General features: G+C 41.0%; 1 protein-coding gene across 3 annotated transcripts in view; it reads right to left on the bottom strand.

Moving 5' to 3' along the window:
- Positions 1 to 17,942, bottom strand: part of SYBU (syntabulin) — a 67,854-nt gene that overhangs the window by 23,379 nt on the left and 26,533 nt on the right. For 2 of the 3 annotated variants that reach the window (XM_080381563.1, XM_080381564.1), the window contains exons 2-3: positions 17,729 to 17,915; positions 3,883 to 4,080 (exon numbers count right to left, since the gene is read on the bottom strand). In XM_080381563.1, the coding sequence (XP_080237689.1) occupies positions 3,883 to 4,080; positions 17,729 to 17,915 (385 nt within the window). The other variant, XM_080381565.1, reaches the window with a different exon arrangement.

The raw sequence follows: 17,942 nt of genomic DNA, 5'->3' as shown, positions 1-17,942 counted from the left end.
TTGAAATATGTCATAGCAGTTCAACCACACTGTAATCCAAAATGTTACTATTTTAGCCAGATTTGTAACAGATAGCCAGATGTTTTATCCGCAGTGAAAAAGAATACCTTTTTTTGCATAGTCTGCTGCTACCTGGAATGGTTATTACTGAATTGAGCTGTGAATGACAGCCAGTCAGCCCATCTCTACAAGGTTTGGGAGATGAACATTACTGTGGCTCACCTAGGTCTCCTTTCATGCAGTGGTGCTCACAACTCTACTTTGCAGACTCTTGAAGGTGCAAAATGAGTAAGTCTGGGACAGTCTTAATCTTAAGTCTTAATAATTCTACATGAAACTTCAGTAATTCCACAGGCTCTGAGAGACAGCTCCAATGGTAAGCTCAGCTCATTCAGTAAACTATCCCAAGTGCACCCATGACACCAAAAGCAAGAAGAAAGACCAGAACTTTTGGCAGAAATGCTGAATGGCACCAGCTGATCAGCCCTTCTCAAATTATGATGCTCACAGAGATTTAAATACAAGTACATCTCTGTTACTTTAAACAGGGAAGCCTTTAGAAGTTATTGACACAACTCTTGCCCAAGATTCCCTTCTTTATCTACATGTCTTTGGAAGTTTATCAGTACTTTGCAGCTTGCAGATCTAGATTTCGAATCTTTGCACTAAGCATTCTAATGGAAGTCAAAAAGTGAGATGAGAAAGGCTATCAAAGCAAGCAAAATAGTTCCCACTATCCTCAAGAAGATGTGGACACAAGCAGGAGGAATTCAGGATGCATCTTTGCAGAAGGAGTTCACCAAGAACATGAATATGTAGAAATTTTTATGCTCCTGTTTATTCAATTACAAAAACTGTAGGATTCAGCACAGTGTCTTCACACAAAGCTAAGACTGGTGTTAATTAAGCAGTTTGTGCCTTTTTGCGAGGGCATTTGCTACAACACATTTTCTATCGCTTTTAATATTGCATAGATGAATCACATCCAAAAGAAGGAACAACTTCTAAAATTCTGAAATTAAAAGGCTTGTAACTGGAGTGGATGTTATATATCTTCCTTAATGTTCCTTATCCTCTCCATTCTTTCCTGGGAAAGCAGGCACAGATTTTATGCCAAATTCACCTATAACATCACTGTGATTCAGATTTAATGCACAACGAAACCCATTACCAGCTATCCCAAATGAATAATTTCCTGATGATTATAAATCTTTCAGAGGTTTAGCAAGATGCAGTGATAATGTATTTCAGGATTAAGTATGGTTCACTATGCAAACAACATAAATTATGAATGATATCCAAATCTACTTTGTTAATACTTCAAGAGATGAAGATGACTTAGATCCATATAACAATGCCTTAGGCTGTTATAGAAAGACAAGCTATGTTGTATTTCATATTTTGAAGCACAGAAAAGAAAGATGATGTGATGTTGCTTGAGTAGCAGAAAAGCACTGGAGCTTGGGAACAGTCTAAAACCATCCCAGGGTTCATTCTCAGTGCTATCCCACTCTGACATTTCCTGAATTATCTAAATATTTGTGTGAGTGTTACTTCTGAGATTCAGCATGTTCCAAGAAACCAATCCTGGAAACAGATAAATTTCCAGCAAAATGACAGGCATTTTGAAGGTGCACACTGACTGATGTAGTTGCCTACAAAACTGTAGCACAGGACACAGTCTGTAAAAGATAGTGGTGGGCTGGATTTTTGTCTCCCATGTCTGGTTCCTGCTATGTAGTCATTATGACATGACATTTCAGATAAATATGAGTAGAGATTATCTCCATAAATGAGTAAGGGCTTCTGGTAGACAGAAATATATTATGTACAACTCCTTTTGCGCTGTAGCTTGAGATATCCAGCTGTATGCAGAACTAGGTTATGTATGACAAGGACACATTGCTGTTATTCTCCTCCCAGATCCCACTTCCCTTCTACTGCTCCCCTGTTACTCCTTGCATGTTTTGCTACATGATGATGCCTCCTCTTTGCACAAGGGCTAGATCTTCCTGACTTAGTCACCAGAAATTCAAGCGCAAGTAGGTCATGGAGAAGAGACTGGATCTACCTGAAGCCAAGAGATAGCAATGGGAAAGAATTACATTAATTCCTGTGGCCAACAGTGATAAAGATGAACCCCAGCTGTCCCCTGGCACGCTCTCCATTCAAGCATGTCCCTCACCTATGTTGGCTCTCACACTGACTACCATGTGTTTTTTGACAACCTTCCACCAAAAAAGGGTGACGTATTTGGCAGGAGAAACATGGAAGGAAGTACTCTGTAAATCAGACCTAGTTGCTGTTCTCAGAGTTCTGATGGATCTCAGGAGCAATACGCTTGAAGTATTGAGACAAGTTTTCCAACCTTACAGATCAATCAGTGCAGAGGTATCCAGAGCTACAGAATGGCCTGCCTACAAGAATACCTAAATACCTAAACTAAGTCTGTTCAAAGATTTGAAATCATACCATCAACTAAAATGAAGATGACTTCTGACTATTACTGCAAAAGGCTAATGACTTGATATTATAGGTAAATCTAAGTGTAACCATCGAAAACAATGAAGTAATTTATTGAAATGTGCATAACAGTTTTCCATGTGTATAGGACTCTTCAGCAGAAAAAAAATATCTTTATCCACATTTTGCTAAGCTACATCCATATTCACATATAAAATGGCTGCGGTAGCCACGGCTGCAGGTTTGACTGCCATTTGCACATTCACCACACTCTGCCTGCATTAGGTTCCTTGCTTTTAATGGAACAGAAAACAAAACTAGATAAAAAACATTATCTATCATCCATTATGCAGAGCAATGGGAGACTGGGAACACTCAACTAACACAGTGCTATGAACTGAGCTGAAGAACTTGCAGGGATAGTGGTAAGTCAGATTTAATCAGCCTTTTCAATGACCGAGCCAGTGAGGAGGTTTTGTAACAGATTCTCTACTGTTTCTGGATTAAATGTGGTGCTGTCAAATCTGAGCTGGCTCCTCATGGAAGTATCTAAATTGCTTCCAGAGGTAAAATGACTCTGGAAACAGTATAGCCAGGAGGTACCTGAGCTCATAAACCATGCTGCTGGGTCTGTCCAGGGTCAAAACCCTCTCTGTCTCCACGATTAATTAAATAACAGCACAAATATCCTGACCATCTGTAATCAAGAGCTGCCTGCACATGAATCACAAAAATATTTTATATCTACTCATTAAAACATGTATAACATATATATATATAATTTATATATATAAAACAGTCAATGACACACCAGGATATTTAGTCTTGGACGTGTGACAAGCAGGTGATGTTTCAGTTGATGGCCTGAGGTGGCCCATTTGCCTGAGGCACTGGGAGACATGCTCTTGATTCAGCCAATGCAGCACGGCTCTAAATCTGCCTAACCCCCACATGCAGGCTGCCTGTTATCTTGCCTTAGTTTGACATGTTGCATCCCAGAGCTATCACAGCCTGGCAGTGTGAACTTTAGGCAGGATCCAACAATAAATCTAACAGCATCAGCAGACTATAATTCTTTGCTTTGATGGTAAGAGTCATTTATCTTTGGCCAGTGAAATATGTGTGCAATTATCATGAAAGAGGATAAAATCCATTTCAGTTATTTGACATCACCATTGAGCCTCACAAAAGAAAGTGAAGACATCAATTAATTATATTTCCATGAAAACACTAATACTGATAGTGTTTTCAAATTTTGCAGGTGGCTCCACAGAAAGAACCCAGCTATTTATTTTTTTTTATTTGCTATCAGCATTAATGGTATCACAGGCAGCACAACAATGTATGTAGACACCTACAGATGTACTATTTAATTAGAAAGTGTAAGTGAAGAAATGAAAGAAACTACACTATACTCACCGGGCTTTACAAGGCTTGCTTTTGTCTCCTTCTTATATCGAGCCAGCTGTGGGTTCCCTTCACTCATTGTCCCTGGACTGAATTTCTTCCTGGAGAAGTCTCCATCACTACCATTGCAAAAACTGATGGGGCTGTTTCCAGCATCAGAAGGAGTCTTAACTGGAGATACTGACTGGCTACTAGGGCAGCCAGTGTCATCTGAAAAGATAAGGGAAAACATCAAACTTTCTAACTAATAAAAACATGAATGTTAGCAGAATTTAAAAAAAAAAAAAAAAAAGTGTTTGGACTGCAACTGTTTACAGTCAGTTGCCTGATAGGCACAACCTTGGCTCTGAAACCTGGTGAAAAGTTACTAGTTTCTCCCATTTTGTGAAGTCGTCCCAAATACCTTCTGGTAGACTAAAATGGCAAGTGCTTGTTTCACTAAGTCTGACAAAATACAAAAGCGGGGGCTACATAATGAAAACTCAGATCTAGAATAAATTCTGGCTTAGCTAGGCTAGGGAATATTACAGCATGAAGGATTGCATATAAGACAGAAAGATGGCTTGTGTAGTGCACACGAGATGAAAAGCAAGCATGGGCCTCGTGCTCTCCTTCCAGATATATTTTTATCTGAACAAAAAGAGAACGACCTACAGTCCATACGCACAAAGTCAGGACTGTCATTTAACTGGAATTAATAAAGGTTTCTCAAAATTGTTTTTCCTTTTAAAGCAACCACAATCACAGAGCTCTTCCATTCTTGACAAGTGGCTGTGAGGTACCTCGTTCTGAAGAGGGTGTGTTATGCACAGACTGCTTTTGTTTAAAGCCAAATTCCTCTGAGGCCACACCAGCGCTTCATGGCATCAGCAGTCACCTCGGGAACAGACCTGCGTTCCTGGCCTCCAGGAATACAAACACTCCAGCTCTTAACAATTAAATGCAAAGCAAGAAGTCTGAGCCCAGGTGCAATCCACATATTAAACATCCCCTTCATCTAGTCACATCTCCTGTAATCTTGAGTAATCACAGCTCCCCTAAAAGTCATGGTGGTTTTAGAGATACACAACAAAACCAAACAGGCTAATCTGACACGGGGAAACCTCGAATATTTACTCTCCTGGAGAAATATAATTGTTTGCTCTTTCCCAGGACAAAATGAAAATTGCCATCTTCATTATGCAATTGCCCTCTTCTCCCAGTGCATTATCTTTATCTAACACGAAACTCAGAGGTACCTGTAACTGAGCCAAATAATTTGCATGACCATATTGCACTTACCGCTTCCACCCTGTTTGTAATACACGTCAAGTCTGATCCTGCAATGAGCTTTGCATGGGCAGATTGTTTAAAAAGTCAGTATGTGACTGTGCATTTATGAGACAAAAGGGGTACCCCACAACTATCTAACCCCCTACCCGCCTGCCTGCCTTCTGCAGGAAAGAGAAGCTTTTGCTAGTGTTAACTACTGCTCCCCCAGTACAGTAGAAGAACCTCATGCTTTCCTGTGAACCAGTTTTCCTTCATGCCTGGCCAATTACTCTGCCCTCACCTATTTGTTCCGATGTTCTGCTTCTCATTTCTCCATGTCCTGCCTCCAATGCTGAGCAAAGTACCTCTAGGTGTTGACTGTCCAAGGCATGTTACATGCATTAGCACTTAACAGCAGCCTGAAGTGCTGCTGCCCAGGCTCCTGCGAAGTGCCAGACATGATGCCAAGCCACGAGGGCAGCCTAGCCTTCTGCCAGAATTACCTCCCAAGGCACAAAGGGCAGTAATGGTGCAAATAACCTAATCCAGTTTAATCATATTTCATTCCTTCAGATCAGCTCAATTAATCCTACAAGCCTTTTGCCATCACACCGCTGCCTTCTGCAACGCAGAATTAGTCCCTAGAAATATACCAGGAAAGCGAAAACCACTAATAAGTTTTTCAGCCCATCCCCACATTCATCCTGACTAAAGCAGGATTGTTGCTCACATGATTTTAGTTTACTTTTTGTCCTTTCCATTTCCATCAACATTGCAATATAACTCAAGGCACAGAAGAGAGAAGGCAGCAATTTCCTCCCAGACCAGCGCCCCTTTCCTTTTCTCAGGGGTTCAGAGTCTGTTCTGCAGGGCGAGTGAATGCTACCTACAGGGCAGTGGATCTGCACAGCTGAGTCAGTTACTGAATTGCATTTAAGCAGCTCCCTCAGCTATATCCAAAGCATCTTCTCTTTGGAAGCACACAAACATTTATAATCAAATATATTCAGGAAAAAGTTAAGGTTCATGCAGTTTATTTTTAATTGTTTAGATGTTTCTCTATGTGGCATTAATTTCAAAACATTGTGTTTTGTTGTTTTTTTTTTTTTAAAAAAGACAAGAAACAACTATTTACTCCGTCTCTCCACCAATAAAATCATTGTAAGATCTGCACAGGTTTTGCACACCTCACAGATGTGTTTTATATGGGAGATTTTATGTAAAAATAACTCCCAAAACTATAGAGGTGCTACCTGGAAGAACCTCAGGAGCTGATAGAACCTCTAAACAAGGAAAGAACTAAACTAAAAGCGTTAAGAATTAGGGCATTAAAAACCCCAAAAACTCACTGCAATAAGGGAATAGGCTAGCTAGAGAAAGCATACAAAAATAGCATTTAAAAAATACTTTAATTACCATCCCCGCACCATTACCTCTGATACCACACTGGTGACACTATATGATCAGTTTATGTCATATCTACATATCCTCATGTCATCCCTTAAGGACTTCAGCTTTCATTGCAATGGGGCATTTATTAAAGGAACAAATGAGCCTGACACAAAGAAGAACAGCTGTTCTCCACTCATATCCCCTGTGACCTTTAGACACACCAATAACCAGGTAAGCATTCCCACTCGAGCTGAAGTAAATTAATGATTTTATTGTACTCTCTCTCCTCTATTCGTTTGTTATTTTTAATGTAATGTATAACTTCTACTCCTTCTACCTAGTATTAGCCAGAAATGTGAACAAAATTATAAATTTTCCAAATCTAGGGCAAGCTGCAGAGAAACATTTTTCTGTGTCAGCCTTTTGAAGTCAAAATGTTTACTACTACGGAACAGAACAGCTGCATACAAAATACTGGTGCTCATGACCAAATGCAAACAAAGCTTTGCTGTACACTGAGGGGATCCACCTCCCACCAGATCTGCAACTCACTGTTCTGGCACAAGGAGAAGTCCTGGTGAACATTGAGGTTCCATCCAACTGCTCAGTGCAAACCAAATTGCTTGCACTTATCTTCATTCTTCCCTGCTACCGAAGCCTTAACATGCTATTTAATTGTATTTAATTTTGCAGGTGAACTACCCACAGATGAGCAGCACACCGCCCTGTGGACCCTGACTGCACATCCAGGGGATGCCCCCTCCATCCCACAGACAGCCCGACTGTCTGCCCCGCTCACTGCTGCAGCAACCACCTCTGCATCTCACTCACCAGAGGAAGGATGCATTTGCGGCAGCTGGGCTCAGTATTTCCTGCAGACCTGCAGGCTCCTCCAAAAACCTGCTGACAGCTCTGACAGAAGGAGGTGACCTTCATCTGCCCAGAAATGGGCCACGATAAGGAATCTATCTCCAAAGTAGGCAATGGGGTAGCCGGAGCAGATGAGCCCACAATGGGATTCACTTTCTGCTGGAGACATGGTGTGAATGTAGTTTTCAGCAAGGTCAGTTAAGGATTCTGTCCTGTAACTCAGCAAGAGTTTTGCCCCAGTAAGGATTTCAGGTCCAGACTTCTCAGGAATATAGACAGACCTGATTCAGCTTCTCAGGCACGTGAGCATCAGGGAGATGGAAGAGAGAAAGCTGGCAAATAGCTGTGAATGCCCATACTACTGATGTCATCTGTATTATTTACTTGCACAAGAGGGAAAAACGTAAATTTATTACACACAACTTTCACTGCTTTCTTAGCCATATTCATGGTGTCTTTTATCACATTGGCTGCCTCAGAGTGTTCTGGGAGTAGGTTTTCCCTTTGAACATCAGCCGGATTTCATCACTGAAGCTCTGTGTCCAGCCCCTCTCCCAGACCAGGCGTGCCTGCCAAGTTTCAAAGCCGAGCACGGGGCAGGCTCTCCTTGAACAAACAACTGGGAAAGCTGCTCAGAGCACTCTGACATCTGCCTGCACTAACCAGCTTTCAAATAGTAAAGTATAAACAACAGTGTTAAAGATAGTAATACTCTTAACAACTGACAAAAACGTTGTTCTCGTAGACTTTAAGGCCATACATTGTGACTTGATTTTCTCTCATTTTCTGGGCACAGAGGCTTTAGAAGTTTCACTGGAACATGTCTCAGAACCTCCTTTAGAAAAATACTGCCTTTTCCTAAAGGCTTCAAGAAATACCAAATATACAACCTCCTTATATAGTGAATCAAAATAATTAATGATGCTTTTGCTGAGGAACTGCTGACTTATTTATACTTTCCCTCCCAGCAGCCAGATTGAGCTATGCACTTTTATGAATCTGAACTGTCCACCCCCACCACCTGACCCCTATTCCACTGTCCCACTTCCATTTCTTAAGGTTCCCCTGACCAATGTTCAGGCTGTACATACTCTGCATTTCTACTAACAAATGTGGATTCCAGAATTAAACATGGACCTCTAATGAACTTTTAAATATTCAGTGTACCAAGGCAAAACAAGTTTCCTGACTTTTACCTGAAGGTTCCCTTTCTATTCATCCCAGGATCTGTCAGTCTGGGTAACCATGGCTTTGCCAGGATGGTGCACTGTGAGCTGGTTATTGATGGTGAGGGTACCACCAAGGGCATTTCAGATTATTTTTTTTAGGAGAACCTCCCAATCTGCCCATCCGCTCCACATTTTTTAACCCCCTACATGTTTCTTTGGTCTTCTTTTCATCACCAGTCTTGTAGCACAGGGGTGTTTTATGTATTAATGAAAGTTGCTGACAGACATGAAAGGGAATACATCATCTAGCTTCCACCTGTAAGGCTCTTGCTGTATTAAATGGAGAGAAAGAAGCTCCCCTGGAAAGTGAGTCAGAACGACAACCTAATTCAGGCTAAGTCATCCCACTCCTCTGAGTCACTGTCTGGAGGATCTCACCTCTCTCCATGGATAAGCACAACCACCGTTCTGATTTGGACAGCTGAAGCAGTGAGGTGTAAGGGCTCTCCACCCAGTCAGAAAACACTGCTGATAGGAGATCCACAGTATCATTCTGGAACAGCCAGATAACACCATAAAAGCAGCAGGATGAAACATAATAGTACAAAATGAGTAGTACACATAGAAAGGCAGAAGTGGAGCATATTCACACCCACACCATGAGGCTTTCAACAGGTAGGAGTCCAACTCCTACCTCATCACGACACTGACTGGCCCTCTGGAGGTACCCTCACCTGCCCAGCAATGATTTAGGGAGCACAGCTTAAAGCAAGAATGTGAATATTCTCCTCAGCTCCTGTTTGTACTAAACAATTTCATTTTTACTGCAGCCATTCCAATAGCTGATTTTATGTAGTTTATGAGGTTAGTAATTTGCTATTATCAATTTGTCACCTGAAAACCTGCAAAATCACACAGACTGCTGAAAAAAGTAATCATTAGTTAACTTTAGTAAAAGTGGAGTCCTAAAAGTGCTACTGGTTTAGGTCCTTTTGATGAACTCTAAACTCATTTTACAGCTATTTTAAGATTGGTTTGGGTTGGTATTCAATAAAATTCATGAGAATATTATGTGCTTATGAGGCAAGTGTCTTACCAGGAGTTAAGCACACTAAACCAGAGCAGAAGAGCAACAAAAACTATAGCCCTGTCAGGAAAAGAGAGGAGGCATACTTATACAAAATCCCGCTAAGCAAATTAATTCCACATTTAATCTCCATGTCTCTGCAGACAGAACTCGAATTAACTACGCTCCATTTTGCCTGTGAATGAAGGCAGGCTGGCAGCTCCACCGCTCCCCGAGGTCACCTAGAGATGCTGTGCAAACTCTTGTCCTTGAAGGTTTTCTAGACTCGGATAGAGAAAGCCATGGCTGATGTGACAGTGCTGGAAACAGTCGTGCTTCAAACAGGAGGCTGCATGAAATGATCTCCAAAGGTCCTGCACAACCGACATGCTTAAAGATCATACTTTTCTTTTACATTTTTTAGATATTCCACAGCTGGGAACCACCCTGTTTTCCCCAGTCAGTCTTTCAAACTGGAACTATTGATTTTAATGTTGTAGTCATAAAATCTAACCAAGTAGTGAGGTAAGCAAAATCAAAACTAAACATCTTCAACTCCTTTTGTTCATTGCTGAGGTTCCTATCATTAATGTACAGGTAACTTTTACACCTGCTCCTCACCAGCCCCTATGACCTTGCTTCTATCACACTCCACAGGCTGACCACTAACTGTCACTACTGAAAATTTAGTATGGAAGTTGCTCACTGAATTCAGTAAGAGGTCTTCTGCTCATCCACAGCATGGTATGAATGGTGACAGCTCAGATTATGTAGAAGAGGGAGGGGAAGAAGAAAAAAGATGCACTGGTCCACTCCTACGGCTCAGGCATCTTTTACAATGCAGTATTTCTCATCAACATGTCCTTAAAGGTATCTGCTCTTGACATCTGACTGAACAACAGCTAAGCTACACTGAAGCACCAAATTTTAATTTACTTTGGCAGCAAATCTACTAATCTTCCTTCTATTTGAACATCTCACTAACAAGCAGGACCAACATGAGTTCTGGGAAACCATCTGTAAAAAGAACTATGTCATTGTGGCTTACTGGCTTTGTCATTATGTGTATCGCACCACTAATGGTATTAGTATTGTAGAACAATTGCATAAAGGCTTACTAGCAAAAATATCAGCAAAAATAATACCATTACTAGGAGAGCACTGAGAGTACTAGGAATAGCACAGCTCATAGAGCTTTGATGTCACATCACAGATAACATTTGGACAAGGGGCTTAAGATGACAAAGAACAGAACCCTATTTGAAAATTTTAAAGTAAAATTTTAATTAAAGGTGAGGACAAGAAAGTGTCTGAAAAAGAGACAAAGGAGAATCTTGTTGTTCAGTAGGGTTTTTTAAGCACTTTAGTAGGCCTCACTGTTGCTACCTCAGGTGGGAGAGCCTTGATTACATCCAGTATAAGAAATATTACCCATTTAATGTTAACATTATGTGAAATATATGTGTATATATAGATGGGTTTCTCTGTGTGTGTTTCTATGTGTTTAATTCCATTATGCAGCAAAGGAAGAAATTATAAGTATTCTATCTAATTTTGAAGTACCATTTTTGGAACTAAATACCTTCAACAGACAACACAGAAGTTTGTAGCCCTTCCTCAAATGGTACAACATATTATACTCCTTTGTTCGCATATAGCTCTGCCTCCGTGGCTGACAGCAAACCACTGTGAACCTCACAGCTTCAACAATCACTTCATAAGGTTGCACATTTTATCTTCTAATGGAAGGAAACTACATATATTCTATCATATATGCATAAATATACATATATATTTTATACATTTTTGTCTCTTTTTAAACTGTCCCCAAGTCCAGACTGGCACTTAGCATCACCACAGAACCCACTCACTATATTTGGTGATAGATACACATCAAAACACTCTTCCAAAATTTCAAGGACATATATTAATCCTTTAAATGTAGGGTTAAAACAAGTCATGTAGAATTTCTTTTAAAACATCAAGATTATCTTTTAATACAAAATAAATCAAAGACTTCTGATTAAAGTTTCATTCCTGCTACACATTGTGACACTCTTCAATATGCATGACAATATTCAACTTGATAGAAAATTGCATGAAAAGCACTTAAATCCAAAAGTATTAGATTACACATTGGTGGCGAAGAAATGACACAATATAGTTTAGAATTCAGTCCATAGTACACAGCAAGCTGCAATAAACAGGGCACTAGAAAGGATGAAGTACTGCCTGTTCTCAGGACACCATCCAAAATGTGCCAAAGAGAACGGGAACTCTTCTGCTGACCTCAGGAGGCTCTAGGTCAGGCTTTAAAGGTTCACAGTGCTGACAGATACATAAAAAGGTGACAACAAACATTCAAAAGGTCAAATAGTTTGGCTTCCAGATGTTGTTGTGCGGCACAGGAACAAAAGGATTGTTACTTACCAAGAGGGAATAAATAGTGAAGTTGAAAAGGACGCAGTGAAAGTCCCAAAACTGAGGAATGAGTAAACTTTGCTCATTAGTACCTAGGCGCTTTTCTCATTTCCGTGTTTGGAACAGATCTCTGCACCACAGAAACAGAACTGGTGGTTAACAATATGAAGCAATAATAAATTATTGCACATAAGGCAGCCCAGCAGGAAATTCTCCAGGGAAGCAGCAGTGAGAAAAGGAAGCGTGTCACCAGTGTCACCCTTATGCAAAGGCCATAGATGCATTTTTGAAAGCAGATTTTGTTTCAACGTTTCTGTAAATTAATATCACAGTGATTACTTGACTGCCTTAGAGAGTGCTGCAAACAAGTGCACTGGAAAAGACCTCCTGAAGTTTTAAAAAATGGCAAAAGGCTGTGAAAAGCATAGCATCAAGGACTGCAGGAAAGAGAAGCTAACTTTCAGCATCACATATTTGAGCACTTTTAAGATATCTCTTTGATTCATTAATGCAGACTAAAAAAATACAAATAAACCAGTAAGGAACTACTTAAACAAAATACTTCTTCATATAACAAGAAAGAAGAATGGAAGAACTCTCTGTTTCCATAATAATACATATATATGTACATACATGTATATGCACACACGCACACACAGATAATAGGAGTAATTATTTTCAGTAATTTACATTCACTCTCTGGCCTCAATCTGTTGACTTGTTAAAATACTGAAAATACGTTTTCCTCTATCTTTTTCCATTCAGAAATAGATATTTAAGTAGACACGCTTCAATAGCGTAGCCTCCAAGGCTAACTGATTTACAATACAAACTACTTCAATGCTCTAGTGAAGAAATTATTTACCCGAGTGTGAAAAGGTGCAGCTTTTTGTCCAGTAACACCCGTACAACCCTTTTCTTCTTGTCTGTGGCTAGCAATACGAGCCACACATTCACATGGACTTTAATAAGCCTGCCTAAAGCCTACATGCTTTTTTTGATACATGCACTACGAACTCAGCCCCACCATCCATGGACAGCTGGGCCAACTGGAAAACAATCTCTGAGTTCAAGGGGACTGTGCACAGGGGCAAGTGAGCAGGGAACAGTAACATTGAGACTCCTGCTGCAGGGTCCATATGCCCATATGCCAGGGCTTTACAGTGCAGCCGCAGTACGGTGGCACACGAGTGTTGGCCTCTTCTCCCAAGTAACAAGCAACAGGACAAGAGGAAGCAGCCTCAAATTCTGCCAGGGAGGGTTAGATTGCATATTAGGAAAAATTTTGTCAAGCACTGGAACAGGCTGCCCAGGGAAGTGGTTGAGTCAGTGTTCCTGGAGGTATTTAAAAGACACACAGATGTGGCAGTTAAGGACATGGTTTAGTGGCAGACTTGGCAGTGCTGGGTTAATGGTTGGACTCTATGATCTTAAAGGTCTTTTCCAACCTAAATGTTTTTATGATTCCATGATTGTATATTTATTGTGTCATGCATTTAAACAACAAGATTTTAAAAAAATCTTTTTTACTGTTTTAAAAGAGAAGTTTACAAAATAAGCATTGAACCCAGATCTTGACATTTGAAAGGAAAAGCAAAAAAAGAAGCTTCAACTCCTATTTTTGAAAACTTTGTTGAAGTGAGTCACAATCATTCATGTACAGAGACACTACTGGTTTTCAGTGGCCCATAGTACTATGCATTCTAGTTAAAGAGGTGATTTGCAGGTAAACCTGAGGAAGGAGAAATTGTTTGCTAAGGGCATGAAACAGGTCCTCTGGCTCACAGAGTCTTTTGCTGAATCAATTATTAAATGCCCGAGTGCTTCCTGCAAAGCTGCATCTCAGTTAACAAAGTGCCGCTGCATTACCTGCAGAAATTCAGGCAGCTGGCCCTTGAAGAAAGGCTGAAGGAAAGCTTGGGCATCATTATAAAGGGGGCAATAATTTCCTATTTATAAGGAGAAATTTAAAAAGCTATTCAGAGGCAGAAACCAGAAAAAAGTAAAAAACAAATTAACTTCCTTTTAAAATGTAAAGTTAACAGACTGTTACTGAGCTTAGCATGGCCAGGCTGCCTTCGACCCAATATACAACTAGCTTGGTATCAAAGGACATGCACACAAAAATCAAGGATAATGCCCCACCCTAAGTATCTTCTTTCTTACAAGGCAAACCCTGTAACTGGACTTACCAAAGGCAGCCCAGCAGCCACTCTGCCAGGGACCCCTGAGCAGATGGTTTGTTCACGATGTTTAAGATTGCACTATCCACCCAACTGACAAGGTAAGTGTGTGCAGCCACTTCACAACCAAGTGCAACTTATGAGGAAAACACGCATGATTCGTGCAAACACTCAGTAGCAGTTGAGCCAGACGAAGCTTCTGGGAGAATGCTTTTTCATCGTTTGACATCACACGAGTTCTGTGGCTGACATCCAAGCCAAAGAAGGGCAGTGGCTGAAGGAAGAGAAGTGTTCCCATAACAAATGACAAACAGGACCCCAGATGCGGTAAGATTTTTAAGGAAGGGTTGTGCATGGTGAATACTGACACAAAGGCTCAGCTTGCCTACACAACATCCAGAGAGCATTCACGTTCACTTGGCAGAAACAAAGCGTATTAAAAACACATTTCATCAGGAATATCACAGGCAAAACTAACAGTCTCGCCATGTTTCATATGGACTTACAAAGCAAAACTGACAAAGTCCATTGCAAATAACTGACCAGCCTCATCAAGTGAGTCTGATGAAATCACATAAGACAAAGAAGGAGCTGATCGCATAAATTTAAAACTTAGCCAGAACTAACAACTTCTTTAAAAGAAATTAAGCATTAAGACACAGGGCCTCTTATCTGTTGCCAAGGGGTATTTTTTGCTGTTGCCACCATGCTCACAGCAATGCCATGGTTCCCAAAGGCTCCCCCTACCTAAACCAACATTAACGATACCTAGAAGACCCTGCTGCTCTCATTTAGAGTGCAAGAAGAAACCCAAGCTTTCACTTATATGTTGTGACCGTTGTAAGCACACAGAGAAAATGGACAACCTCAGAAGCTCTAGGGAATCAACCAGGAAATACTTATTTAAATGGATGAGGAAACGAGGAAATAATTTCTGCTGGGGGAAAAATAAATCCACCCATTATGACCACTTGGTGTCAATGATAAAGGAAGACAGGTAGAGAGCAACTTGTCAAGAGAAAGGTAAAGAGGAAAGGAATTATTCCAGCGGTCAATTCACACTGTCTGCTGCTTATCAAGAACCTTTTGGAGTTTAATGCTACAAAGAAGTTACAAAAAATACATTTATCCAAACACTCATGAGCTTTTTCATACTGCATCACACTACTATTAATACTATTCATCTGCTCATCCTTTCCAAATTTATTGCTAATTTTAAATCCACTTTCTGCACATGCCAATTCTCAATTAAGATGAAGCACCAGGAGAGTCAAGTTAGGGGCTGCAGCCCCTCCACTCACCTCTCCACACAGTTCTTTGCCAACCCCTCCCCAGAAACAGGAACCTGCAGCCACTGGGGAATTTCAATCTAAGATTCAATTTTATCTATGATAAAGAAGGATTGTAATTAGAAGAAAGGGAAGCAATGTCAGGGAATGAGGAAGTCAAGTCAGTGACTGTTGTCATACCTGCAGCACAGTGAAAAACCCATTGAACCTATCAACAACAAACCCACATACTGGGATGGAGGGCAGTGCCTTGGCTGATCCTTGGCTGCATAAGGTTTGATGACTCCCAGCGGTCCAACTGAGTAGCGCATACCTGTATGGGTGCTGCAGGCAGCTGGAGAAGCACAAAGCTCTCAGTATGGGAAAAAATCAAACTAAATCAATGCAACATTCATGGAAGAATAACTGATGAGTAAAGGAAATAAAAACACAAGCAGTTGTGCATAAGAGGCAGGTTAAGAGACCACCATCACTCTCTTGAATATCTCTGTGAAAGGCACCTTAAAACTATCAAGCCGTAAGATCAGACACACCCAGAGTAAATACAAAGCTCTGCTGAGACTCAAGGCAGCTTATATATAGTGCAGTGGGACAGCAAGGGTATTTGGCAGCTCTGCGTTGAGCAGATCTGAAGAACATGGTATAAACCCAAAAGATATAAAAAAGAATGTCAGCAACCAGGATGAAAGGCTTGTCAACACACAGAGAAAAAAAAAAAAAGTCGGGATAAAAAGGAGCCATTTGGGAGAGATCATAAAAATAATATATTTCTAGAAAACTTCAAAAGATTTTACTTCTTTGTAACACGCAAACTCAAGCAGATAAGGTAGAGTGATCCCAAAGGCATGGGAGAAAGACTTCAGCATTCTTACAACAGTATGTTGTTTGTTTAATGCTCTGCATTGTTCATTAAACAATAACCAAATAGATCATTCCGCTGTGCCTGAATTGCAAAATCCATCCAAGCAAGACTCAAACACAGCTATTGTGTTTCTCATCTAGGAAAACTGACCATTCTTGTACACAATGTCCAATAGACTGCTTTTCCTTAAAAGAATTGGAAAAAAAAATATCTGATCCACTGTAGTGAGGACAGAGATAAATATGAGCGTTTCTGGCTGTTCCCAGGAAAATCTTTGGTAACTGGAATACTTTACAAATAAACAAAAAGGAAGTTTAGGAACGTGCTCTGATATTCACTATTACAAAAATACTTGTAATAATTCAGATTTTTAGTTAGACAATGTTATGCTCTCCAAAACGCCATTAAAAACAAATGTTTAGTCACCAAAATATCTTCCATATTACCACACACATATAGAGCCCAAGGTGTTCATGATGCGACCCTCAGTGCTGTTATCCAAGTGCATGATGTCATACGTAGTGAAGAGTTTGACTGAATTAAAAGGTTAGTCACCACTAGTAGGTATCTGAGTCATTCACTGCTAGCTGAGGCACTTAAATTGTGCTACACTCAACACAGAACAAATATTTAATATAAAGAAATCTGGTTTCAAGTTGTCCCCGACATAAAGGCATATACTTATTTTGAAAAGCAAGTGACACTTTTGTGGTCTACAGTTGGGGAGTAGTAATTTGCTTCTGATCTATAACCCAGCCGTTGCCCTCTCTGTTGAGAAGACATCGTGTGCAGCTCACATCTGCCAACATGCTTCTCAGGAGTGGCCTGAATTCTCAAATAAACAGAACTCAATTCAATATGACAGTGAAAACTTCACCTGCATATTTTGTTCCGATTCATGCACAGAGATCATCGTCACAGAACCAAAAGGAACTGCAGTATCTGACCTGTGTCTGATACCCGTAATAGCAGCTCCCCTGTTTAACAGACCCTTTGATTACGGGCTTTTCAAAATGCCTCAAACCCATGCTGCAGTTTTTAAGGCAAATCTTTCTTTTTAAGGCAACTCTTGTGCTGCAGTAAAACCACCAGCTTTTTAGCAGCGGATAGCTGAACTTGAAATGGAAACATCTGGTGTCGCTTACGGACATGTATTAAAAGAACAGATACTGGATTTCCCTGGAAAAATCAATGGTTGCCCTTCTTCATCTGCAAAGCAGGATGCTGACGCAAGCCCAATACAGGGATGCTGCGTCCGGGGGGTGACCGCGGAGCCTCAGGGCTCGGCGTGGTGGGACCCCCCCCATGACCCCCAGGGGCAGGGCTGGGCCGGGGGGGATATCTGTCTGCCATACCTGAGCAGAAGCTGTTACTGCTGACAGTCCTGGCGGAACCCCCGGAGGAACTGGGCGGGTTGAATTCCCGGCTCTCCTCCTCCGAAAAGGGCGACTCGGAAGCGGGGGATACCTTCTGCTGCGGCCGCAGGACCAGGCGGGGGATGCGGCTGCGGGACACCTCCTTCTCCAGCTGCGTCTTCTGCTCCTGCTCGGGAAGGGGCACCTTGATGTT

The sequence above is a fragment of the Falco punctatus genome (genome assembly GCF_963210335.1).
Source record: "Falco punctatus genome assembly, chromosome: 3".
NCBI lineage: Eukaryota > Metazoa > Chordata > Aves > Falconiformes > Falconidae > Falco > Falco punctatus.
Note: the sequence above shows the minus strand (reverse complement) of the source record. Positions and strands in the feature narration are given on the sequence as shown.